Here is a 27,973-nt window from a genome sequence, read left to right on the forward strand (position 1 = left end):
AAACAATCTATCAAATACTAGCCATGGTATAAGAGAGCTGACTTGATGACAACCAGATAAAATTAGTATGATAATACAAAATGAGATAACTATCAAAAAGAAAACTTGCAGCATGGACAACAATGGAAATCCCATAAACACGAGCAAAATCATCAACTCCGTACCCACACTATCACTCACATAATAAAATGCTGAAGGCAGGCAACAACTAACTGCCATTTCTCAGCAGCATCAGCATAGGCTCGTTGAGGGAATGGCCCAAAAACATGATCATAAATGAACCTAAATATTCCAACAAATCTGCAGCAGAACTTTCAAATCTCAGAATAAATAAAAGAGTCAAACGTATACTAAAACCAATAAACATTACCTAAGCCCTCTATCACTTAGATCTCTTTCTTTAGCAATAAGAGCATTTAACAGGTTAAGAAACGATACTGTTGACGGATATCTCTCCTGTCTTGCTTCAATTTCATTCAACTCGAATTGCATATCATAAACCTGCAAAAAAAACACTTCTCTGGTTGTTTCAAACCACAAAAAAGAATATGCCATATATATTCTCATTGCAACAATCCGTTACTGCAATTCTCATCTTTGAGAATGCCAACTAAAGAATGTTTACCTAAGACTACATCTTTTTTCTATCAAGCACAAAACAGTACATCTTTATTCAATTGGTCATATAACACAGGACATCTCACTAGAACATAGAAGTCACTATGATGCCAGTGCCACTTTCAATTTACACAACCTACTAACGATACAATTAACAAACCAGAAGATGGAGCAGTAGTAGATATCAGAGCATCTAATTTCTTGAATATTTTGCACATCTAAAAGGATCATCTAAGAAAACTAACCTGAGCGGTAATTGGCTTTGTGCCATTCTGGATATGAGATGCAACAAGAACAGGTAAATCATACCGCTCAAGATAGCTCCAAATGATATCCTTCGATTCAGAAGAGACTTGAATGAAGGATGCGATTGCATTCCTCAACGCACCCTACATTAGTATAAAAAACTAGATCAGCACCAACTCAGAAATTTCAATTGAAGCATCTAAACTCCAAAAAAATAATAAATCTTATGCCACATATTTTTACTCAAAACGTAACAAACAAAGAACAACTAACCTTCAGATAAGGAGGAACATTCTCATAGCTAAGAAGTTTGAACAACGGCTCGATATCAGAAAACCAGTTCTTCCTTTCAACAGGATTCCCATTCTCCACAACCTGAAGCTCCTCAGAACCCAGCCAACAAAGATGATTAGTAATGAAAACAATGACACCTATTCAATAATCAATTTGGATTATTTTTAGGTCTTATTCTTTTGGACTGGATCCCTCTTTTGTATAGTTATTTTAGTATCTAGTTGGCTCCTCTTTTTGCTTGTTCATTTGTAGGCCCCAGTGTTTTTAAAAGCTCGAGGCGCACTAAAGTGCATTAGACCTTGGGAACATAAGCGCAAGGCGAAAAAAAAGTACGGGCTTTTTTTCCCAAGGTTGTATTATATATAAAAACATATATACACATATATAACATATAAAAGCCAAATAATGTTTAAAGCTCAAACATTATAAGTCTCTTAGGGAATGGTGCGGGATTGTTGTGGCATGGAGGTGGAAAAATTATAGAGATGGAAAGCTGTTGTGTGGAGGTTTTGTTACAGAAAAAATATTTCCTTGAATGTGAAGCGAGAGGGGGAAATCATAGAATATGAAAGGTCAAATGACTATTCACGTAAATGGAGGGAGGGATAATCAAAAAGATTGTGGAAAGGTTGAGATCTTTTCCACAAAATAAAGGAAAAGATTGAAAATTTAAAAGATTATGGGCTTTGGGCCCATTTTGAGATTTCATCCATTGGCAGCCTTTGGCATTTAAAGGAAAAAAAACCCTAAACACAAGGTTGTTGCATTTAGGGTAATTAGGGTTTATTTCATTTTTTCTTTTTTTAAATTTGTAACAGAAGCCTCCAAAGCGCTTGTGCTTTGCACTTCAGGGCTTCGAGGGAGGTGCGCGCTTAAGGCACGCCTCTTTCATTAAGCCTTGCCTTTTCAAGGCAAGGCGACGCCTCTTCAAACAGTGGTAGGCCCTTCTATAATCTTCCATTTTTCTCCATGAAAGTTGCTTTCTAAATCTTCAGAGAGTGTGAGGGAAGGGGGTTTGAATCCTAAAAAACAAAAAATCAAAAAAGAACCAAACGGATCCAATGTCAACATCATATCTTCAAGGATCTAAGGATTGGTAGCTCAATCATAAATGCTCTGAAGGAACAAACTCCCATCAACTTCCTGTTCATTACCAGCTTCTCCTCATGAGTTTTCCAACTCACCTTATAAAAAAGATACAAAAAAAAGGGCTCAAAAGGAAGTGCCACAACCAATCAATTTGAAGTAATCCTTACCAATGACAGAAGAAGTAACAAGTTCCCCTTCATGCAGAACTATATTTGGTTTCGCAAGTACAGTGAAAACAAAGCCCCACAAAAATTACGGTCACAGATAAAGAAATCCAACTTTACAAACAATCTCAGAAAAGCATGACAGAACTATTACCTTTTGAAGAACATTCAAATATGCAACAAGTGCTTTTGCATCGCCTTCCTGAAACTCTGGTAGCATGGCCCCAGCAGTTTGAAGGGACTGTCTAAATTTTTCATCATAAATTGATAGGCAATCAAATAAGGTGGTCCACCCAACAGACCGGAATGCTTTTCCCTGAAGTAACTCAAAAACCCTTGAAGCGCCTTCTTCATTACAAGCCTGAAATGATTGGGTATAGGACAGTAATTATAGTAAAGTGCATTCTCGTGAAAATATTTGGTGAGCTGGATTATAATTAAAAAGTCTCAAAATAGCATGTATCTCATACCAATGTACTCAGCATATTCAAGAATGCCACCAGCGTCTGAAAATTTGAATGATCCTCCCCAGCAAAATTTGCAAATGTCCACAAAACATCATTGCTAGATAACAGTTCTGGTTCTTTCTGAACAAATTTCAAGAAATTCTAGCTCAATAATCATACCTAATCCATGTCCAGCACATGTGATGCAATAGCTACATCACTTGAACTTTTTAGCAGCATACTAATTTTTTTACTATTGCAATTTGCATGTTACTTTGCCTTAATCAGTAATAGCATGGACCTAATAGTCGCTAAAGAGTCAATTCAATGACTATGCATGATATATTTTTCAAACAAAATATAAAACCACCGAACCATCCCCGTTTGACTTGAAAGCTTCTATCTTTTCAACATATCAAAATTTTTTAAATACTTCAATTGAAGCTTACCTGGTAAATTTCACTCACAAACTCCAAGAGGGAGACAAAAGGTAAGGGAATAGTTTCACTAGCTTGATGGGAACTTGTATCACCATCATGCATGAAATCTTGAGATCCAGTAGCACGAAACTGACTAAGCATGTGCATAGCTCTGTCCTTTGACTCTTTCACCTTCATACCATAAAAAACCAATCACCTTAAAATAAACTTGCCCTCAGAAATGAAAGAATAACTATTAAGGAGGTCAATCTGATAGGGCAAAAAACATATCCTTTCAAATTTGTAGTCAACACAACATATTTTTACAAATAAATTCCATTATTTATAAGAAATTTATACATCCTGAATAGACTAAACAATCACATCTACACAAAATAATAAACACCTTCCTGCAAAATTATCATTCTGCTAGGATTTTCCAAAAGAAAAAAAAAATTACATCCATGTCAAACTAACTAGACATATAACCAACCCTGCAAGTAGCACTAAAACGTTGAAGTTATAGCTCAATTAATTGATGTTGTTCTGATCAGGCTGTGATGCAGTGTAATTAGGGGCTATTTCGTTTTTTTTTTTTTTTTTTTGGGGGGGGGGGGGGGGGGACGAGATGAAATGTAACAAAAGGCATATTGAAACCAAAAAGCATATTGAAGGGGATCTAAGATATAGTCTCAACCACCAAAAAGAAACACCCTAGAAATACAGAGCTGGAGATGTCGTTTTTAAAATGATGTTTCGCCAGCAAAGATGAAGTCTCGTGTTTTTTGGCAGAACTACTCCCCAAGTTTGACAAAATTAGGGACAAAAATCTGCTGGTAGAGGAGCATGTGAAGAGGTCAGGTGTTCTTGAGAGTCTGAGTTCTTCATGTGCATGATGGTGAGAGGGCGGGAGCCTCATTTTATATTGTTGTGTGTATTGATGTTCCTAACACTCAACTACCAAATAACAGGAAGAAGAAAGGGGATAAAAAAAATTGACAAATCAATAGAAGGGGATCTAAGATATAGTCTCCGTTTATGTTTATTCTGTTTGTTAGAGTATAGATATTAGTATATTTTAATATTAATTTGTCTTTTACCTCCTCCTTATAGGATTAGGTCAACCTTGTATATTTGTCTATATATAGACTTTAATAATCAGAATATAGAACATTGGATTCTCTCCAACCTTAGTCTCTACATGGTATCAGAGCCAGGTTTCTTGCCCATTAGGGTTTTGTGCCCGTTAGGGTTTTTATGCCCATTAGGGTTTTGATGCCCATTAGGATTTTGTGCCCATTAGGGTTTTATGCTCATTAGGGTTTTGATGCCCATTAGGATTTTGTGCCCATTAGGGTTTTATGCTCATTAGGGTTTTGATGCCCATTAGGGTTTTGTGCCTTAAGGCTTTGTTTATTGCTATCCAATACAACTCACTACGACCGCCGTCACCGCCGACCACCACCGCAGGCCACAGACCACCGCCGCCGCCGGCCGCCACCGACCACCACTGCCGCCGCTGCCGACCACCGCCGCCGTTTGCTGATTCGCCAACGCTGCTATTTTCCAATTGCTATTCGTGGGTTTCGTCTCGCCGTTCTTCACACCTTCGTCGCTAGTCGTCGTGCGCTTCCATCACCACCAATCGCCTTCGGCCCTCTGGTTGTTGTGGGGTAGCACTTAGGGTTTCTGGTTTCAAAAAACACCTGATCCGGTTCAAGCGGTCCAGTTCAACCGGTTTGGTTTCAAGTGGTTTGGTTCATCCGGTTCAAGTTCGGTTCGGTCTGGTTCGTCACATTCCAGTTCGGTTTGGTTGATTTATACTGGTTTTGGTTCGGTTCGTTTGTTTCAATTCAATTGGTTCGGTTCACTTGGCTCTGTTCAATTGGTTTGGTTCGATTCCCTTTTCTCCTTCAGATTGGTTTGGTCTGGTTCTGTCGTTTTGTTCAAATAAGTTCGTTTGTTTGTTATGGCTGAGAAGAAATCAATCGTAACTTCTCAGGTGATCCCAATGATATCAAAAATCACAGAACACAAGTTGAATGAAGTACGAATAGATTATTTGTCTAACAAGTTGGGCATGATTAATATATATGCACCAACTTGAGGGGGAGTGTTAGAGTATAGATATTAGTATATTTTAATATTAATTTGTCCTTTACCTCCTCCTTATAGGATTAGGTCAACCTTGTATATTTGTCTATATATAGACTTTAATAATGAGAATATAGAACATTGGATTCTCTCCAACCTTAGTCTCTACACTGTTAATTGGTTTTAGTTTGTTGATTAGTTAGTTGGTGTTGGTTCACTTAATAGGTTAACATCCACTAAACAAAGTTCAGTAAAATTCCTTTTAGGAAATTGACGCCTAAGGCCGGGATAGAGGAAACCTCCTCCCGAAAGGACTTCAAAAGAAGAGTCTTCTTAATATAAGAAGGTTATAATTACAAAATAATTTCATGTGATCAAAACACTACCACGAAGCAGTATGTTGACAAGACAAATCTTGGTTTTCACCCAACTCAACCAAGTCAGACTTCTCAATGAAAGCGACTCAACCACCACTTTGTCCATAAAAAAGACTTCTTCTCACCCAAGTCTCTTCAGAGACATCCTAAAAAACTGGCAAGCTTTTTGAATAATAATAAAGATCCTTTGATGGAGAATTCTTGGAGTCCAAAACTCTTTCATGCTAGAGTATTCCCGTGGTATGCCCCATTCTTCACATCGAAATAATTTCCTACTAAGATTTAGCTCTTTTATTGAAAGGTGGCATTCTGTAAGCTTTATTCCAATAACTACATCCAATGGAGGAATACCCCTTTGTGAGAGTTCTATTAGGAGTATAGGGGAATATTAGTTTGTTAGTACGAATGGGTAGTATGGTAATTAGTTAGGGTGAGTTGCTATAATTAAGGGTAGTAGGGAGAGGAGAAGGATATCTTGGAGAATAGTATTTTGGTAAGGAACTTGTGAGAGTTCTTGGGAGACTCGAAAGGCAATCGGTTCTTGTTAGGTTCTCGTATTTGGGATCCTAACAAATTGGTACCAGAGCAAGTTCGTCCTGGCCATGGATCTTTCATTCGAGACAGTTACAAGGATACGGAGATTATTGATAGGAATGAAGTTGCAGCAATTGAAATGAAATGGTTCGAATAACGAAAGAAATGTAAAAGGGATTTACTGTTAGAAAGGAAAAAGAAAGACCAAGGAAGGAAGAAGCAACGGCAAAGAGCATTCGGAAGCAGGGACGAAGGATTGCTGGAAGTCGGCGATCAGACCCGAGAATGTGGACTGGAGCGCGATGGAAATTCAACCGCGGAGGGAAAATGTTGTCGTACAGCGGTTCATCGAGAAAAGAGGAGAAAAACTTCCCTCAACAGATTATGAAGAATCCGAGAAAGAGAGAACGAATGTCATCGGGAAGAAAGGCTCGACTACGATTTGAAAGAGAATGGCGACAAAATTGGAAGGTTGGGCACGAGGAAACGGGAAGGATACAACTTGCGACGGAAGTTGGAGGGCCGAAGGGAGGTCGGCCATTGTCGGTTATGGGGCAAGTGAGTCTAAGGAAGAGGAGTTTTAGTAGCCAAAAAAATAGGGAAAAGGTTGTTGTTCATGTCGAAGATGAAAAAAAAGGGAGTCAAGAAGTTGACGACGGCCATCACCATTGGCGAAAGCTGGAAGGGTCGGAGAAGAGGGCTTGGTGGGGGCGCCGATGCAAGATTCGTGACGGTGCAGCCAATGAGACGGTAGGTCACGTGCGAAAGAAAGGAAAAGATAACCCTAATTACATGAATGACTTCTAATAGAAGTGATGAGGCCCATTTTATTTCAGTTTCAAAGTCATACGAGGAAGATAAGTTACGGATATTTTCTATTGGAAGCAGTTTCTGGGCGCATATTTTCTTCTATAAAAAAAAAAATGTTTTTGTGTATGCACACCTTGAGGACAAGATGTATTTGAAGGGCGGGGTAATGTGAGAGTCCTATTAGGGGTATGGGGGAATATTAGTTTGTTAGTTTGAAGGGATAGTATGGTAATTAGTTAGGGTGAGTTGTTATTGTTAGAAATTACCTTAAGTGGTTTACCATTATACATTAGGTGTAAACTCCTAATTATTTGTATTCTTTCCCTTAATCTTAGGAGGTAGTCAACTTACCTTATCTTGTAGATTCTTTCCATATGTTATCTTTGTATCATTGTATATTTAGGGTATTCTATTGAAAAACTAAATACATTTTTGAATTCATTATTTACTGAATTACATGGTATCAGAGCAGGAAACCCTAGCTTCTTATAAAAAGAAAAAAAAACCCTAAAATTTTTCAAAAACCCTAGCCATTGCCGATCTCACCGGATCTCTAGACGCAGCCGGATCTCGTCGCCACTTTAGACACCGCTTTTTGATCGGCGCGTTATATCCGACTCTCTTCGTTTAGTCAGGTGAAGACGTTTGTGGTCGCCTGTTCCCCGAAAATCGAATTTTTTTTGGTTGCATCTGCCATTTTCATTTGCGATTTTTTTTCTCTCTCCATTGATCGATTCTGTCTGTTGCGCCGGAGTGCTCGCCGTTCGCTGTTCGCAGTTTGCCGTTTGCCGCTCGCCATTCGCCGTTTTTTGCTTCCGCCGTTCGTTTCAGCGTGTTTGAAAGGGGTCATCCGTTTGTGTTTATTTCAAACGGATTTTCCCTTCTGGTGTTGCATCTAGCATTTTTTTTTGGACAGTTTCTGATCTTCAACTTTGTGACCATGACCAAGAGCACCATTGAGTCTTCAAAGACCAATGAAAATATTGGAGCTGAAACTACTGTTTCCACCAACCTAGGAGATTTACAAAATATTCAACCTAGCTACCGTTTGGATGGAAAAAATTATTTGAAACGGTCTCAATTTGTAAGAACTTTTCTGAAAGGAAAAGGAAAAATCATTCATATTATGGGAACCGGACCAAAAGTTGGGGACCCAAAATTTGAGGCATGGGATGAAGCTGATTCTATGGTAATGTCATGGTTATGGAGTTCAATGGTTCCTGTCATTAGTGACACCTGTATGTTCTTAACTTCAGCCAAGGAAATTTGGGACATGATTAAGCAAACTTACTCCAAGGCACAAGATGCAACTCAAATCTATGACATCAAGACTCGGATTTTAAATACTAGACAAGGTAACCATTATGTTACAGAATATGCAACTTTGCTGCAAAATCTTTGGCAAGAACTAGATCATTATCAATGCATTACGATGAAAGATAGTGAGGATGCTACCACACATAAAAGGTTTGTTGAGAAAGATAGAATTTATACTTTTCTTGCGGGTTTGAATGCTGATCTTGATGCTGTTAGAGTACAAATACTTGGCAAAGAGTTACCAACCTTGAATGAAGTTATAGGGATCATCAGAAGTGAGGAAAGTAGACGAAAAGTGATGCTTGAATAATATCCTGTTTGGCTCTAACACTGAAAATGGTTTTAATGATACCCAGTCAAATGGACAAATAGGTAATAGCCATGGAGAAAAAGACAGTGTTTTTTGCACTTATTGTAAAAAGCCCAGACATACTCGAGACAAGTGTTGGAAATTGCATGGAAAACCAACAAACAGTCTACACAGTGGTGGAAGAAATTGGACAAATAAAGGAGGCCAAATAGGAAGAGAACAAGCCCAAGTCCATAATACCACACAAGGAGAGAAGACTGATCAGATACAAAAGTTTGCATTCAATCGAGATGAAATAGAAAAATTGAAAAGCCTCCTCAATAGCTTGGAAAAGCCCAAAGAGAACTCAGGTACATGTTCAGTCGCGATTTCAGGTATGGCCCTTCAAACCCTTAAATCTAGTACAAAACCATGGATAGTAGATTCAAGAGCAACTGATCACATGACCAGAACTAGTGATAGTTTTATTACTTATAGTCCTTGTCCGAGTAATAGAAAAGTTTCCACTGCAGATAGCACTATGATAACTGTAGCAGGACAGGGGGATGTTAAAATTAGTTCAAATTTAATTCTAAAAAACGTCCTACAAGTTAACATTCAATTTGATTTCTGTTAAAAAACTCCTAGGAGATTTAAATTGTAAACTTATCTTCTCTGAATCTCAGTGTATGTTTCAGGACCAAGTCAGTGGGAAGATGATTGGGCTTGCTAAAGAAAGAAATGGGTTATATTACTTAGAGGAAACAGTTGATGGTGATACCAATAATAGTGATCGATCTATCTCTTTAAATTCTAAATTAAGTTTTGCTTCCGCTGATAAAGTTTGGTTACAACATTATAGATTAGGTCATCCTTCATTTGCCAAACATAAGAGAGTTCCATTTCCTATTAGTAACTCTCGCATGACTACTCCTTTTTCTCTTATACATACTGATATTTGGGGGCCATCTACAATTGCTAGTATCTCTGGTAGTAAATGGTTTATTGTGTTTATTGATGATTGTACTGGAGTTACATGGATTTATCTTTTGAAGAACAAATCTGATGCTCAAACTATATTTCAGAATTTCTTCCAAATGATTAAAACTCAATTTGGGGTAGGATTTAAGAGAGTTCGGTCAGATAATGCAAAAGACTATTTTAATCAAACCTTGATATCCTTTTTTCAAAATAATGGTATTATTCATGAATCTTCTTGTGTTAATACTCCTCAACAAAATGGATTAGCAGAAAGGAAAATTGGGCATATTTTGGCTGTTACTCGTGCTCTTTTGTTTCATAAGAATGTTCCAAAATATTATTGGGGAGAAGTTGTTTTAACTGTTGTTCATCTTATTAATAGACTTGCTACTAGAGTCCTGAATTTTCATACTCCATTGGAGGATCTTTCAAAGTTTTTTCCTGATGCTAGAATTAATAACAACTTGACACATAGAATTTTTGGATGCATAGCCTATGTTCACATTCATTCTCATCAACGTGGTAAGTTGGATCCTAGAGCTCTTAAATGCATATTTTTGGGATATTCTCCAACTCAGAGAGGGTACAAATGTTATCACCCTCCTTCTCAAAGAACTTTTATTTCTATAGATGTGACATTTGATGAGAATAGTTCATATTACTCTCAACTTCCTCTTCAGGGGGAGAATGTAGCAACAAATAAAATTGAACAGGAAGTTGAAGATCAATATCAATTTCTACAATTTTCTCAAGAGATCCTATCCTCTAGTCCACCAAGCAACTACCCAAGTCCGGAACCATCGTCCTCTAATCCACCAAGCAACTACCCAAGTCCAGAACCATATGATGTCACTCCACCACCTACAGTCATGAGTCCAACAAGTGAAGGTAATTGTCCTTTACAGGTGTACTCAAGAAGACATAATCATCTCCATGATCAAACCGTGCAAGAATCACAATCCGACAAAATCAATGGTAGCTCAACTGATGAGGTTTGTGACAAAGAGTTGTCGGCACCTGGAGAGGAGGACTTGCCCGTAGCTATTCGAAAGGGTGTTCGTAAGTGTACTAAAAAATCTCTTTACCCTATATCTGACTTTCTATCTATAATAATGTGTCAAATAGCCATTGCGTTTTTCTTACTCATTTAAAAAATATTAATATCCCTGAAACCTGGACTGAGGCTTGCAAATATAAAGAATGGAGAGAGGCAATGAAGCATGAAATGGATGCTCTTCTTAAAAATGAAACTTGGGATATTGTTGACTTGCCAATAGGAAAAAAACCAGTAGGATGTAGATGGATTTTCACGGTTAAGTATAAGGCTAATGGATCATTAGAAAGATACAAAGCTAGATTAGTAGCCAAAAGATTTACTCAAACTTATGGAATAGATTATCTGGAAACCTTTGCTCCCGTAGCCAAGATGAATACTATAAGAATCCTTCTTTCTCTTGCTGCTACTTATGGATGGGAAATACAACAATATGATGTTAAAAATGCATTTCTCCATGGGAAACTTGAGGAAGAAGTTTACATAGATCTTCCTGCGGGATTTGAACATGGCGATAATAAAGTATGTAAGTTGAAGAAAGCTCTTTATGGCCTAAAACAATCCCCTAGAGCTTGGTTTGGGAGGTTTTCAAAGGCTATGTTAAGATTTGGTTATCAACAAAGTCAAGGAGATCACACCCTATTTATTAAACACTCAACTTCAGGGGGAGTGACTGCTCTAATTGTGTATGTGGATGACATTGTAGTTACTGGAAATGATATAGAAGAAAGGAAATGTCTTAAAGAATACCTCACCAAAGAATTTGATATTAAAGATCTAGGGAGATTGAAATATTTTTTAGGAATAGAAGTAGCTCACTCCCAGAAAGGAATATTCATATCCCAGCATAAATATATATTGGATCTGTTAAGAGAAACTGAGAAATTAGGAAGTAAGCTTGCTGACACACCAATAGAACCTAATCATAAGCTTTGCAATGCTATAGAAGATAGCCCGGTCAACAAAGAGTCCTACCAAAGACTTGTAGGACGTCTTATATATCTATCTCATACGCGACCTGACATTGCTTATGCTGATGGAATAGTAAGCCAGTTCATGCACAACCCAAAGGAAACTCACCTTCATGCAGTGAACAGAATACTTCATTACCTAAAAGGAACTATGGGCAAAGGACTTCTAAAGAAGAGAAAACAAACCGACTCTTGAAGCTTATGTTGATGCAGATTATGCAGGTTCAGTTGATGATAGGAGATCAACAACCGGTTATTGTACCTTTCTTGGAGGGAACCTTGTCACATGGAGAAGTAAAAAACAAAACGTGGTAGCAAGATCAAGTTCTGAAGCTGAATTTCGAGCGATGACTCTTGGAATCTGTGAATTACTTTGGATCAAAATTATATTAGAGGATTTGAAGATTCCATGGGAGGCTCCTATGAAGCTATATTGTGACAACAAATCTGCCATTAATATTGCTCACAATCCGGTACAACATGATAGAACGAAGCACATAGAGGTCGATAGACACTTTATAAAAGAAAAACTCGATAGTGGTCTCATTTGCACACCCTTCATTTCAACAAATAATCAAATTGCTGATGTGCTGACCAAGGGACTGATGAACACTCAATTCCAGAACTTCATTGACAAGCTGGGGATGGAAAATATTTACCTACCAGCTTGAGGGGGAGTGTTAGAAATTACCTTAAGTGGTTTACCATTATACATTAGGTGTAAAGTCCTAATTATTTGTATTCTTTCCCTTAATCTTAGGAGGCAGTCAACTTACCTTATCTTGTAGATTCTTTCCATATGTTATCTTTGTATCATTGTATTTTTAGGGTATTCTATTGAAAAACTAAATACATTTTTGAATTCATTATTTACTGAATTACAGTTATAAATAAGGGTAGTGGGAAAGGAGAATGATATCTTGGAGAATAGTATTTTGGTAAGAAACTTGTGAGAGTTCTTGGGAGAGAGATAGCCCTCTCGAAAGGCTATCAGTTCTTGTTAGGTTCTCGTATTTGGGATCCTAACAAGTAACACCCTTCTAGTAGCTCACTGAGGTTTATGGAAATTGAAACAGAATATGGGTTTCTGGGGGCTTCTATGATGACTAATGAGATAAACATATTTCCCTTCTTTTATTCATACAATGGGATCTTTTTTTTTAACAAGAAACGAACTTTTCATTGATTAATGAAAAGGAACATGAAATTGTTCAAAGATACAAACTCCTGAAGGAGTGAAAACAAAGGCAACAAAATAAAATGTTACAACAAGACCTAAAGGGGAGTTATAAAAGCCTTCCAATTTAAAGAAACCATACTAGAAGAAAAATTAGCAAACAAATTATAAAGAACACACCATGTCGCTGATTTAAATATATAGTTCATGTCGCTGAATTTCTGATCCAAATCTTTCTTGTACTTCATACACTATGGAGAAACTAATCATTTTCTTTACTGTACTTCGTCATGAAATGACATCAAGTAAATAATTAAAGAAAAAGTTAGCTCCAATTCAACGTATAACACGACAATTTTAATTTAATGACTCTAATTCACATGCTCAAAAATATTAAACCGTCCTGTCAATTAGATCCAACTGTAACAAGGAAAACTAGCAAACCATACACTGGCTCATTTACTTGCTAGATAATAAATGGTTTTAATTCTAATCTGTGTAGCTTTAATATAGAAATAATCAAAAGTTGACAAACTCTTCGTCCATGGTTCCTATGCTACATGAGGCTGATCTTTTATTGCTTCTCAACTAGACCTTTCCTTATTTCTTCCTAGGAAGATTGATGATTTTATTGCTGAGGTTTTCGGGGTTGCTATGTTAAAAGGAAAAGCTAGTGTCTTATGGAATTGTGCTGCTCGTGCTCTTATTTGGCTCTTATGGAAGGAGAGGAACAGCCGGATCTTTGAAAACATATCGTCCTCGGTGGATTCTTTTTGTGTGAATATTAAGAATGTTGCTTCGTGGTGGTGTGTTTCCCACAAAAAGTTTTTTTGTAATTAAAGCATCCAACTTATTCTACAAGATTGGAAAGCATTGATTGTACAGTTTTGAGGGGAGGGTTTTCTCTACCCTCCGCCTTTTGGCTGTATCTTTTTGGGTCCTTCCCCTTTTCAATATACCTTTTTGATGTTTCTTATCAAAAAAAAATCAAAAGTTGATTTATGAAAGGAATGCAGCAATGGCCAAAATCAAGCTAGAAAGCTATAAAATTTTAGGGGGAAATCTCCCAACTGACCTTGTCCCTGGCAAGAGGATGAGATAAGAAACAAGTAACCAGCTTGTGCAGATAAGCATTGTACATATAGATCATATCCTCGTCATCATTCTGCCAACATAACAAACAGAAGACAGTATCAGCCAAAACGATATAGCTAATGAAAATGACTTTTTTTTTTAACAAGAAACAAATTTTTCATTGATAATATGAAAAGGAAGAAAAAAGTTCAAGGACACAAGCTCCCAAAGGAAGCAAAAAATGAAGAACAACAACCAAACAAACGAACCAAAATACAAGGCAAGAGATCAAATAAATATCAGAAAGCTAAAAGAACAATATAGCTAACAAAAATGACTAATGGCATTATCAAAAACATTAACGAGTAACTAGTTATTCCAATCATTCATTTAAATTTGACAAAGCAAGAAATAAGATGCGTATTCTAACTCCCTTTCTTATTCCTTTAAACCACATCAAATACCACCATAAGACCAAATCCCCTGCCTCAACAATCCTGCCCTTGGGCCTTGTCCAATCAAAATAAGATTGTACTGTGACATATGGATTCCCAAATGCAACTAGGGATGTAATCCATTCTATCCTTGTTGGTTTTCCAACAAAAAAAAAAAAAAAAAACCAAAAGAAAAGAACACGACAATATCTCCCCTTGAGACAAAGCCAACTGACACCAAGAACCCGTCAGTTCATAAGTTTGGCTATAGATGGTTTGCAAGTTCAACCAAAAATAAAAATCATAGGTGAGGGATTGAGGGAGGCTGATGGGTGGGGGTGGGGTGGGGGACTAAGGCTGAAGGGCTGAGCGAGGGGAGCAAGGTGAAGGGAGACTGATAGTGAAGGAGATCTAAGTGTTGAGAGAGACACACATTAGACATAAGGGCAAGGGTTTCTAGTAGAAACATGGGGAATGAGCAGGGTTGAGTTGGAGTGGATTGGGGCCACTAGACCGTGGGAGGGTTTTTTTCTTTGTAATTAGTCAGTCGGATTAGGTAGTTTTCCAAAACTGACCGACCATGGTCAATTTTGATTCTTAGAAATACCACTGACCGACTGTTGGTCAAACTAACTGACCGTTGGTCGGTTTTGTCGACTTTATTAATTTTAATTTGCAACCTCAAATGCTACCCAGCCAACAATATTTTTAGAAAGTGATGGGTTCTCCCACAAGCATTGCTGAAACTTCAAGAGGGAAAAGCAGAGAAGACAAAGTACTTGCTGCAAATTAAGAATGAGGGAACAAATATACATTAAAAACTTCAAAAATAAGTGTTCTACTGCTTTTAAGATATATAATAATTACTTATAACATAAAGAGGATCAACCTGGTAAGCTGCAGTCTGAATAACTTCTTGAAGTAAAAACTGGAAAGCATTATGGGAAAAAATAACATCCAAGCACGATTGTAAGTTATCCAAATCTTTTGATGAAGCATTAGGAATGGCTTCTCTTGCATCAATCATGTCATGTATTAGCAGCAAATGAACAGTCCAAGCAAACCTTACTGCATTGACAAATCCTTCCACTGTTGGATCATTTCCAGAAGCCATCACCTAACCCAAGATTACAAGCTCATTTAAAATGTTGATAACATGTATTTATGTATCAAACAATTACTATCTTTATAAACTCACAGTATCCTGAAATTCATTCCGGAAAGAAGCATCACTGGACAAGAGGGATGCTTTATTTGGAACTGCACTTAAAGCATCCGATATGAAGGCAATAATGGTAGAGAAAAGGAGACTAAATACAATCTGCAGGGAGGAAATACATAATTATGAGCAAGCAAACTGATGAAAAACAGAAGAACAAAATTCATCTAGAAAAATAATTAATATATAACACTAGCATGCACCCAGGCTACTTGTATGAAAAAAGAAACAAGAAACAAGAAACAAGTGGGGGTCTTCCCATTTTCGTGAGTAAAGGGACTTCTTATGGGATGGAGTTAATGAAAGGGGTGGTTCCCATTTGATCAGGTGGGAGACCGTTGTGCATACTTTGGCTTTGGGGGGTTTGGGCATTGGTAAGTTGGTAACCTTAGGTTACGTAAGCCTTGTTGACCAAATAGTTGTGGCATTTCTTCAAGGAACTGGAAACTTTATGACGTAGGATTACTTTGAGTAAGTATGGTCCACACCCTATTGAGACAAGTCTCGAGTTGCACATCTAAAGGCTCAAAAAGTCCCTGAAATTATATTTCTTCATGTCTCCCCTTGTTCTCTCAATTTGTAAAATGCTCTCTTGCAGAAGGTAAAGATATTTGTTTTTTGGGAGGACTGTTGGGTGAGAAATAAGCCTCTTGGCACTTTGTTCCCTCATTTGTATCACCTTTCTGATAAGAGGTTACATAGGTGTAGGTGGCCTCTATTATGCTTTCCTCGGGTTGTAACTCTTCTCTATTGTTAGGCTTTCGTCATCCTTTATCGAACAAGGAGACGATGGATGCATTGCCTTTCTCTTCTGAGTAATGTTCAGATAGGCTGGGAGGAGGGATGTTTGTTTCTCAGCCTCAACCCTTCTAGGGCATATCGTAGCTCTTTGTTCCAAATTTTATGTCACCCATCCCCTCCTGATGCCAGTCCTTCCTCCTCTCACAGGAAGGTTATGATCCCAAAGAATGCCAAATTTTTTATGTGGCAGGTTTAGCATGGGAAAGTTTTTTTATTTTTTTTAATGAGATATCAAACTTTTCATTGAGACAAATAAAAACAAAAGCATATGAATAAGGGAATACAAAAAAACAACCTGCAAGGAAGAACCCCAACTAAAGAAAGGGTCTCCAATCCAAAAGAATAAAGCCTAACTATTAATTACAGAACAAATTCGAAATCGACCCCACAAAGAGACATTAAATCTAATGAGATCTCAAAGGGGAGTGTTCTTTGGCAAGCTTTTTTTTTTTTTGCTAGGGTTTATGGCTCCAAAGGAATGGTAGAATTTTTAGAGAGGTGGAGAAGTCATAGGAAGGGATGTGGGAGATTGTTCGATTTTATACCTCTTTATGAGCTTCCTTCTTTGCGATCTTATGGGGAATTTGGCTGGAAAGGAACAATAGAATTTTTAGGGGGTGAAGAGAGATGGAGATCGGTTTGGGACCTTATTAGACTAAATGTCTCTTTGTGGGGTTTTGTTTCAAAGTTGTTTTGTAATAATCACTCAAGTTCTATTCTTTTGGATTGGAATCCCTTTCTTTAGTTAGGGCTCCTCCTCCTGGACTTTTGTTTTCGTATGCTCTTTGTATATGCTTCTATTTTCATTCGTCTTAATGAAAATTTCATTTCTTATAAAAAAAAATTATTTTGAATTGGAGTACGTTCGTTAGTTTGGACTCCTTTTGAGGGGCTGATTTTTTTATGCCCTAGTTTTTTCTTTCCTATTTCTCAATGAAAGTTTGGCTTCTCATTAAAATAAATATTCTACAGACTACAGTAATATAAAAAGTGAAAGAGTACCTAACAAATCAAATAAGAATTAATAACGTGCCTGAAGCTTTATGGGAGCTTTGGTCTTATTAAGCTCAGCAGCGCAGTCTTTTAAAACAGAAAAGAGACCCCTAACATCCTTTGCACCTGATAAAAAGGAAATCATGGAGCTGTCACATGCATAATTGTATGAAAGGCCAGATGCTTCTTAGTTGTAGATTCTTACTGAGCTATCTTCTTTATTAACTAGAGTTTCTTGTCCTATTACTTATCAGTATCTTTTCCACTAACTAACTTGTGTTTTTAATGATCAACGTTAAAAATGATTTCCAATTACAAATTTTTGTTTCTCATCATCAAAGATTAAATGGCATGAAGGTATTACCATTTCACACATTTTTAACTAAGTTCCAGTCACTAACAAATATAAACTACACTATCAAATCATTTTAAACAAAGCTCTACTACTCTAACATCAAGCAGGTATCCTAACACAATGACTGTCTATGAAAGAAGAAATGCATCTTTGACCATCAAATATTGACTAGAAAAGCACCACATGATGCAAGGAGAGTGAGTCATAGCAACAATCATAGCTAACGTTCAACCTGCTACCAACTGCATTAATCAACTCAAAAAAGCTTACCTATCCGAACAACAAGAACAGATAGGACAAGACAATGTCCAATTATTAGTCTTTCCCTACAAACCACAGCCTGACGCTCAACAAGAGCACCTCTGGAATCCAGAATGTAACGCTCACAGCTAGGTCCACCCAAACCAGCTGGTTCTTCTCGATTGAGTTCCTGAAATCAGAAAGATTGAACCTTATACTGAAAATAACCATGGCAAAAAGTTGTACCTGATGGTCAGTCATTATGCCTTAACAATTAGTTCCACTATTGGAAGCAGTATTGTTTTTCTTAACAAGAAACAATGCATTAACTCAAAAAAAAATGTACAACAACGGAAAGAGATGATTCGATTTACCTCATACAAAAATATGAGATTACTTACAATTTTTTACTTTTTTTTATAATTGGGAGTCGGAGATCTGCTCCCCTATATCCAAGGGCATCCACGCCCTCCCCAAGGCCTGAATCCAGGAAACATAAGGGTTTGGTATTAAGTTCATCAAAAGGATTGAACTTGAGACCTCTAAGCCAGTATAACCAAGAGACCCCAAACCCTTGCCAACCGAGCAGTCCCCAGGGACTGAATACTTACAAATTTTGATCATAGGAATAAAAAATTAACTAGTTAGGAATTAAATTTAGTGCTAATTGATCAATTAATTGAACTTCATATAAATATTGATTAAAATACTACTTAGTAATCAACATTTATTTAATTTATAAAAAATAATAAATTAGTTTTAATTAATTAAATATTAGTGCTAAATAAGTTGACTCACAGCGCATCACTTAGATACTACTCATACCACAAAACTCCTCATAAAACATTGGATTTAGTTCAATTTAAGCCACAAGAGTACTATGTAGGTTGGTATAACACAAAACATGCTAAAGAGGTCTTCATCAAAGATCTAATGGATTCAATAAGCAGCATCAACATTGACAAATTATTAGTTATTAAGAAGACATCAAAAGCAATTTCGAACAATGGCCACAAATTACCAAAAAGGCTGTTAGCAAATACTTGGAAAACAAGTAGCGCTAAGAAGTTTTTTTTTTTTTTATAGGAAACAAATTTCGTTGATAGCATGAAATATACAAAAAAAACCTATCCAATGAAATTACAAAAAACTTCTCTAGTTGGATATAAGGGATGTTAAACCATAACTATCAAAAGGATTTACACTTTTGCACCACGGTAAAGCCAAAAAAATAATCGAGTCAATCAATTGTTGGACCGAATGATCGCTGTCCTTGAAGATTCTAGAATTCCTCTCTTTCCAAACAATACAAATATAGGCCCTGTTAAAGTTCATCCAAAAAGTAGCCTTCTCCTTCTTGAAAGGATGCATCAGAAGATTAATGTGCTTCTTGGATTCTCCTTTTTGGAAATTTAAATACTATGGATATTCTTCAAACTGGCCTCCCGGCATCTCCAGCCATCATTTTGCGTACTCTGTTCAGCAAGTAGTGACAGCCAAGTCCACATCTTCTTTTTCTGCCCCTTTGCAGCTAATTGTTGGGCAAGCTTATTTCTCCTCTTCAACTTATTATGGGTTTTCTCAAGTTAAAGAAAATGTTAAGCAGCTTCTCTTGGGCCTTTTCTACCTCCAACGACTCGATTATTATGGGCAAATGCGGTTAAACTATACTTTTGGAAATTTGATTCGAAAGAAACCAAAAAATCTTTGAAGACAAGAGAAGGGACTGGCTTGACTGTTTTGAATTAGCTAAGTTCAAAGCATCTTGATGGTGTTCAATTTCTCGTCTTTTTAAAGATTACTCTGTTGGCACTATTTGTTCTCCATGGGATGCTCTTGTTCACAGATAGTTTTACTGTTTTTACTTTTCTCACTCCCACGGGATTTTGTATCTCCGGAGCATTTTTATAATTTTTCATTAATCAATAAAAAAATTTGTTTCCTGTTCAAAAAAACAAGTATTCAAAACTTTGGTTTGCCCGGGGTTTTACATCTTCAAATGAATCATCTTTGATCAACCTTGACTTCAGCCCTAGGATTCACCACAACAGACCTCACATCAAACATACCCTCCAGAAGCAAATGATTACAATGCCACAGGCATTAATGAACTAGAAAAGGAAGATACAAAATTATTCTCCTTGTGGGTCAACAATAAGAAACAATAAGGGAGGAGACACTCCAAACATAATAAACAACTGATGAAGATACACCTCCCCCCTCCCTCCACAGAAACAAAAATAAGGGATTTTCCCCTAATTTGCAATCTCATACATCAATGAAATTGTTTCTTATCCCAAAAAAAAAATATGATAATTGATACATACCTTAGACTGAACAAATATTTTTCAAGAACAAACTAAAGTTTTAGTTTTTTCACTCTTTCGAGAGTTTGTATCTTTGAACAATTTTGTTCCTTTTCATTATTTCAATGAGAAGTTCGTATCTTGTTAAAAAAAAATATAGAGGCTAAGAGCCTAACAATACTGAAAAAGGTACAAGATTTGGCCTTGGTTCAGCTAATGGTTCAAATTTTCTGGTGGCCTGGGTCAATAAATTTCAAAGTTTTCAAATGGGTCCAACATATCAGAAAATTTCAATTGGTCCAAACTTGGGTGATCCTTTTAACTAAAGGAAAAGGGATTTAAGAAACAAGGCTCTTTAATCTGAAACCAACAAAATCAAAATTCATTTTCAAATTTTGGGTCCTATTCATAGCAAGTTTAATGATATGATAATTTGTTGGAGCATCGTTCCGAAAGGGGCTCAAACTTGATTTTACTTCACAATTGAGTAGTGAAGCTTGATTGGTGTTCCATTAGCCAACAAGGAAAACATTTATCCAAATCAGCACCTTTACTATAGTACTTCGGAGCTGACCAAATAAGTGGCACCGAGGACAATCAAAATGTTTTTTTATAAGAGACAATATTTCATTAATAAATTAGAGAATGTACAAAAGACTGTGGAGTTACAAAAAGACCCCAAACTAGTCGCCAAAGCTGTAAGGTTGAAACTACAAAAGTAATCGGATTTGAAAAACCACAGAGAAAAAATAAATAAATCATATCTTTCAAATCTGCTCTCCAATTTTCCGCTCATAATTCAAGATTCTTCTATTGTATTGCAACCCAAACATTCCAGAGAAGAGCACCAAATTCGTTGATCGATAAAGCCTTCCCAGGAGTATTGGGTCTCTGCCCTTCTATTGCCAGAACCACCATATTGCCATATAAGTTAAAAGGTCCAGCTAAGATTGAAAGCCCCACAATGCTTGAACTACAGAAAAGCCGTTGCTGGGCAGAAACAGACTAGAAGAACAATGTCCTCAATCCTCTTGGTTGCTTTTACACTAGGACCACCAATTAAGGCTGCAGTGGAGTGTTAAAACTTCCAAATTTCTTAACCCTAGAGACAGGGGAAGAGAAAACCTCCACCACCGAGAGACTACAGAAAACACCCTAATTGAGGTTTTTTTATGAAAAAAATAATTTTTATTAGGACAAAAAAAACACAAAATACCTGCACAAATAGGGCCAAAAAACCAGGGAGCACAAAAGACAGATTAAAAGTAAGAGCCCCAACTTTTTTTTTTATAAGAAACATAAAGATTGTATTCCATATCAAAAGGAGCCCAACAAAAGAAGGCAAAAGAACAGCCTAGAGGCGGAAGGTCGAGGAGGCCCTCCCCAAGAGGACTAAACAATCAAGGAATTCCAACTTTGTAGGATCAACAAAAAACCATAGTTACAAAAAACCTTCTTATGGATCGAAGCCCACCAAGAAGCTGTATGCTTAATATTCACACCGAAAGATTCAAAAGGGGCCTCTTTCTCTTCAAAGAGTCTAAAGTTCCGTTCCTTCCAAAGAAGCCAAAGGAGAGCTCTAGCAGCGCAATTCCAAAGGACATAAAGCTTTTCCTTTAAGTAGAGAAGCACCGAAGCCCTCAGCTATAAAGTCTTCAATTCTCTTCGGGACGCAGAAGTCGATACTTAGGAGAGAAGCCACATAGTTCCAAGCCCTTGTTGCAAAGGTACAGTGTAGGAAAAGGTGATCCACCGTTTCTGCACTCTTAACACACATAGGGCAAGCTAAAGGTGAGAGGGTCCAATGGGGTAACTTCCTTTGAATTTTATCTGTCGCATTCGTACTCCTATAAAAAAGCATCCAAAGGAAAATCTTAACCTTTCTTGGGACCTTAAAATTCTATATGAGGGATGCAGTGGCCCTGTTCAGAGCAGGGGAGGGAGAAGTGATGGCAAGGAAAGCAGATTTCCCTGAAAAACTTCCTTTGCTGTCCTCATTCCACCATAAAGAGTCGCTCCCTTGACCGATAACCACTCCATCTAGTCTTCCAGTAAACACAACCCATCTCTCGAGCTCTATATCAAAAAGGTTCCTTCTCATACCGATGTCCCAGGTCTAGGCCTTAGAATTCCAACAAGCTGCTATCGAATTTCCTTTTTTGGTAGAGATGGCATATATATCGGGGAAAGAAACAGACAAAGGAGAAGAATCAATCCATACATCTTCCCAAAATCTCATTGAATCACCAGAATCCACTTTGTAAATAATTAACTTACGAAAATCCTTCGAGTTCCTTGAACATCAATCCATGGCCTACCTATGGAGGAACAATTTGAAGGTTTTGACATCCAACCAAAAGGTTCTTCACCGTAGATAGCAGCTATAACTCTTCTCCATAAACAATTTTTATCCTTAGCAAACCGCCACTGCCAAAACCTTTAGCTTGAAGAGCTGCATCTAAGAAGGACCAATCGACTTTGTCATAGGCTTTCTCAAAGTCTAATTTTAAAAGGAAACCCTTCTTCTTCTCCTTCTTCCAGTCACTGATCGTTTCATTTGCCACTAGAATTGCATCAAGAATCTGACGACCTTCCACAAAAGTCGCTTGAGCATCATGAATAACGAGAGGGAGGACTTTTTTTAGTCTGCTTGCTAAAACCTTTGCCATGATTTTGTAGAGAGATGTTACTAGGCTTATAGGTCTAAAGTCTTTCACCGAAGAAGGATGATTCTTTTTAGGGATGAGGCAAGTATAGATTTCATTTTTTCTTCTATTGACTATACCTTTCTCAAAAAAGTCATGGAACACCTTCAACAAATCTGTTTTGAATACGTTCCATGCCTTTTTCATGAATTCGTTGCTCATCCCATTCGGACCCAGAGACTTAAGAGTGCCCAAATCTGCCACTGCTCTCTTAATCTCTTCTTTTGTAAAGGGGATCTCTAGCTGATGTCTGTGATCTGTAGGTAGCGGGGCCCAATTCAGATTATCTAACATATAGCAGCTATCAACTGTGGTGCAGTATAAAACCTCAAAATAATTCAGAATTTCAAACTCAATCTCTTACGCTGAAGTCAACACCTTGCCTTCGACAGATTCTATATCCCCAATAAAAGCCCGATTCATTTTATAAGCAGTCCATCGATGGAAAAAGTGGGAGTTTTCATCCCCTTCTTCAAGCCATCTGATCTTCCCTTTTTGAATCCACATACGTTGTTCCTGAATGATGATATTTGTTAGTTGATCCTTTAATTGGGATCTTCTACTGAAGTCGTCGGCAGAGAGGGCTTGCAATTCTTCTTTCTTATCTAGCTCACTTATATCCCTGCCAGTAGCTGCCTTCTGAATGTCTACGTGGCCAAACACCTCCGTGTTCCATCGAGAGAGGACAACCTTAAGCCCTTTAAGTTTCTCCATAAAACAAAAACCAGGCCAACCTCTCGAAGGGCAGTCAGTCCACCATGGGAAGCAGCTGTGGCGATTCAAGCCACGCATTCTCAAAGCGAAAACGGGTAGGGCCCCACTAGACAAACTCGGAAGCCAATTGGATAGGGAAGTGATCCGATGTAGTTCGATAAAGCCTTCAAGCTCTCTAATCCGCAAAAATATTCAACCAATCTTTAGATAAAACTAAAGGAAACGGTCTAACCTTGAAAAAGTTTGGGAGTTTCTCATGTTGGACCAAGTGAAAGTCTCATTCACAAAAGAAAGATCCAACAGGTCCAGAGCTTCAATAATGGCATTAAAGTTCTTCATATTGCGAGCGATACGCCCTTGATTTCTACTGTGTTTCTCTGTAAGCCATCTAGCCACATTAAAGTCACCGCCAATGCACCAGACTCCTTGGCATAAGCAAGCCAAATCTTCTAGCTCCCTCCAAAAGTCAGCTCTTCCTCTAGAAGAAGAAGGGCCATAAACCCCCGTAAACCAACCGTTCCTGCCATCAAGAAGACTAAAGTGTAAAGTAATGGAGAAGGAGCCCATCACCGAATTAGTAATCGAGAGCTTTTGCTCATTCCATAAAACTAAAATACCCCCTACAGGGTTTTCCGCGTCGAGCGACAACCAACCGACATGTCTAGAACTCCAAATAGATCTAACCAAACTGCGATCAACTGAACTCTTCTTGGTTTCCTGAAGGCAAACTAAGTCAGAATCTGATTTCTGAATGAGATCGTTTAACCAGGGCTCGTTTTGAGGCCGCGCCCAAACCTCTCACGTTCCAAGAGATTATCTTCATTTAGAAACTGAGGGGCCCACTTCTACACACTGCTTGGCTAACTTCGCTTCATTCTCCCATGTGGCAAGCAAATTTCTAACCTCTCTACTATCCGAAGAAGTCGAATTACTTGTCTTTCCACATGCCTTTTCTTTCTTTGGTATGGGTCTAATACACATGTTGTGTTCCCACAACTCCATAACCATATTTTTGGTAAAGGAGAAGACCTTTGGGGAGGGTGGTCTTTAATATTTTCCCCTTTTTCTTCTCTTATCTTCATCTAAAGCCTCTGGCGGCTGACAATCTAATGGCTCAAGGTGGGCGACAACTATCTTTGTACCATGTTTCTCGTAAATGCCCTCTAACACTTCACCCAATGACTGATCAAAACAGTTATAGTACCCTTCTGGTAATTCCGAAGAGGGATTCCCTGAAGGATGACTTTCTGGCCTTGGGATATCCTCACCGGACCAAGAGGATTTTGAGGAGACTTCTAAATGTCTGCCTTTCTTCTTTGCGTTCTCAGCTATTTCCTCTTTTCGAAGTTTCTTCCTCAACTCCTGTCTTTCTTCTTCTGTAGAAAAAACAATTCCTTTTTTATAATTCGGTGAGCCCTTTTGTCCTTTCTTTAAAAGCAACTTCTTGGTTGTTGTGTGATCTCTAAGCCTATTGAACCTGTACCTTTTTTTCAGAACCCCTCCTTTTATGAAAGACTCAGTTGGCTTTTGCGTGTGGCAGTGTTCTTTTCTGAAAATGGCATCTGAAATTCTGGACGCGTCAGTGGGGCCCATTTGGAAGCAGAGCTTTTGGGCCTCGGTTTCGTCTGTTGTCTCATTCATGGTGTGTATTGAGGGAACAAAGACTGCTACCAAAGAGGGATTGGTAAAGACCATTGGGTAAAAGAAACCGTCTTCTACCCGCCACAGGTCCGCTGGGCACAGGCCTGGTTTCCCCGCCGGTCCTCCATGGAAATTGGTAACTGCTTCCGACGAGAAACTCCCATGGACTTTAGCTTCTTTTCCTATCAAAAACTTCACATCCTCAAAAGTCGTTGTTTGTACTAAGAACTTTGTTCCCGCATCTTGGATCATGATCCCCGTTGGAATGAAACCAGCGTAATTCCCTTTAACTCTGATAGCAACATCCATATATTCAATCCTCGCCGCGTTCTCATCTGCAAAGTCAATGAAACCACCGAAAATGTCTCTGATTTTCCTGAAAAGGCCTTCGCTCCATAAATGTAGAGGAAAATTCCTGAACTTTAGCCAACCACCGTAGGAAGGGACCACTGTACTATACCCATGTTTTTCCTTGTTCCATCTCTCCACTTTAAGAGTTAATGCTCCGCACGTGGCCCATCCTTTGTTCATGTTGAGGAGCCTTGCCAACTCTTCATTTGGGTATTTAAGAATCGCCTTGTCTGGGTGAAACGCATTGATGATGAGGTTGACCTGCAGTTGGCTTTCAAGCGTGTCTAAGATGACCCCCCAATCATCGTGGAAATCTCTTCTAGTGATAACTAGGATTTGGTTCCAATCTAAATGTCCGATCTCTTTTGTCTGTGCCTGGAGAATCTCTTTCTTATTATGTGTTGATGGAGAACCACTTAGTGCATCTACGTAGGATTTTGTCGTCGAGAGTCTGGTATGTGGCTTCGTTCTTTTCGTTGACTCATACCCGTTGAGAAAATCTAGGAGGAGCTGCTTGAAGTTTTCCCATACGTTAAAGTCCTCCCCCGCTGGGACTACTATGTTTGTCTTTCCTCTGGAATGTTGCACTTTAGTAATTTCTATGAAGCTTCCTCGCTTGTTTGTTGTTTTGAGAATCTATACAAAGTCATTCACACAGTGCGTCTTCCGAAAGAATTTATGTGTCTGTGGTGAGAGAAGAAGGTATGTGATGGTATCTGTTATCCAAACTAAAATCACCTCCTCGAAATAAATCGAAAACCGTCTTTGCAGGTGTTGTTCTTCAATTTGAACGACTCTACCCTTTGTCCTGTTGTCAAAATAACAGGAAAAAGATTTGTAATCTATCCTTGTGGTTAGTTGCCGTGAAGCCATGTCGGAGGAGAGAGGTGGCCGGAAAAGGGATCAGTGGGACCATCGTTCAGTGGAAGAGGTTGGGGGAGGAGAGTGAGAGGAGAGGGCCATCTCTTTGCCTGAACACTCACATATAAAAAAAAGACCAACAACAACTAGTGGACACATGTTACTAAGTTTTCTACAGCTCTATATACTCTAACACTCTCCCTCAAACTAGAGCCTATTCATAAGAGCCCCAACTTTTGATGATAAAAAAATAAAGGATAAGTGGATAACTGTAAAAACAGGTTAGTGTTAAAGAGTCCAAAGGGAGATACTAAAATGACGAGCCTCACAGTTCTACCTACAACCTATCTAACCCTTTTTATTTTTTTCTTTTTTCTTTTTTTGATATAAAATAATTTCATTGATGTATGACATTACAAGAAAAGAAAAAAGAGAGGGCCCCACAAACTAATGGAGTTACATGAAACTTCATCGGTCAAAACATAATTAACCTTTTCCAATTTATTTCCAACCAAATTGGCAATTTTTTTTTTAAACAAGAAACAAACTTTTTATTGGTGAATGAAAAGGAACCTAAACAAACTCCCAAGGGAGAAATAGCAAAAATTAAAAAGGTACAATCCATAAAAATTGAGCAACATCCGGTACATATCTATATTGGGAGAAGGAAAGCCCCCCAATTAGCATATATCATATTAGGAGAGTAATAAGCAAAAATATTGGATAGAGCACGCCATTTAGATGCTTTAAACTTAGCCAAACTGAAACACTCCACCAAGGTCATCTTTTTTCCTCAAAAATCCTTTGGTTTCTCTCAAACCAAAGCTCCAACTAAATTGGCAATTAGAAATGATATTTTATTAATGCATCAAGTTCTCTACCAAAGAGTGGTAGTCTATTCTTTGAACTCTCCTTTTGGGTTGTATAATGTTTAAAGGTTGGGATACATGGACGCCTTGAGGACCTTTTATCCAATACAAAAGGTTTTTCCCTTCGCATGTTGAAATTTTTGGTTCCTTTATGATGGCAACTTGTAGGGGTCTATTGATAGCATTGGGTGGATTATAGCCACCTGTGGTTCTCCTTGCAGAAGTTGTCCAAACCATGGTTCTTGCAAATTTTTGTTATTCTTGCTTATGGGACAATTCCGTTGTTTGGACATTCTCTTTTCTTTTTTTTTTTATAAGAAACAACATATGTGTATTCAAATCAAGAAGGCCCCTAAATGGGATACAAACAAAAGGCAGAGGGTAGAGGTAACCCTCCCCAAAGCTCTACACAATCACCGCTTTCCAATCTTGTGTAAGCAAAATAAGATTGTAGTTACAAAAAACTTTCTTGTGTAGTAAAGCCCACCAAGAAGCTAGATGCTTAATATTCACACAAAAAGAATCTAACA

General features: G+C 37.9%; 1 protein-coding gene across 2 annotated transcripts in view; it reads right to left on the minus strand.

The window, feature by feature from the left end:
• The window catches only part of EMB3142 (nuclear pore complex protein (DUF3414)), a 46,206-nt gene that overhangs the window by 14,809 nt on the left and 3,424 nt on the right, over positions 1-27,973 (minus strand). For both annotated transcript variants that reach the window (XM_022287421.2, XM_088127267.1), the window contains exons 6-17: positions 18,027-18,186; positions 17,442-17,527; positions 15,587-15,709; positions 15,278-15,505; positions 13,956-14,045; positions 3,307-3,468; positions 2,882-2,998; positions 2,566-2,772; positions 1,138-1,239; positions 864-1,007; positions 371-501; positions 181-300 (exon numbers count right to left, since the gene is read on the minus strand). In XM_022287421.2, the coding sequence (XP_022143113.1) occupies positions 181-300; positions 371-501; positions 864-1,007; positions 1,138-1,239; positions 2,566-2,772; positions 2,882-2,998; positions 3,307-3,468; positions 13,956-14,045; positions 15,278-15,505; positions 15,587-15,709; positions 17,442-17,527; positions 18,027-18,186 (1,670 nt within the window). The remainder of the gene's footprint in view (positions 1-180; positions 301-370; positions 502-863; positions 1,008-1,137; positions 1,240-2,565; positions 2,773-2,881; positions 2,999-3,306; positions 3,469-13,955; positions 14,046-15,277; positions 15,506-15,586; positions 15,710-17,441; positions 17,528-18,026; positions 18,187-27,973) is intronic.

This window comes from Momordica charantia (assembly GCF_013281855.1).
Source record: "Momordica charantia cultivar OHB3-1 chromosome 8 unlocalized genomic scaffold, Mcharantia_2.0 BLBB01000008.1, whole genome shotgun sequence".
Classification (NCBI taxonomy): Eukaryota; Viridiplantae; Streptophyta; class Magnoliopsida; order Cucurbitales; family Cucurbitaceae; genus Momordica; species Momordica charantia.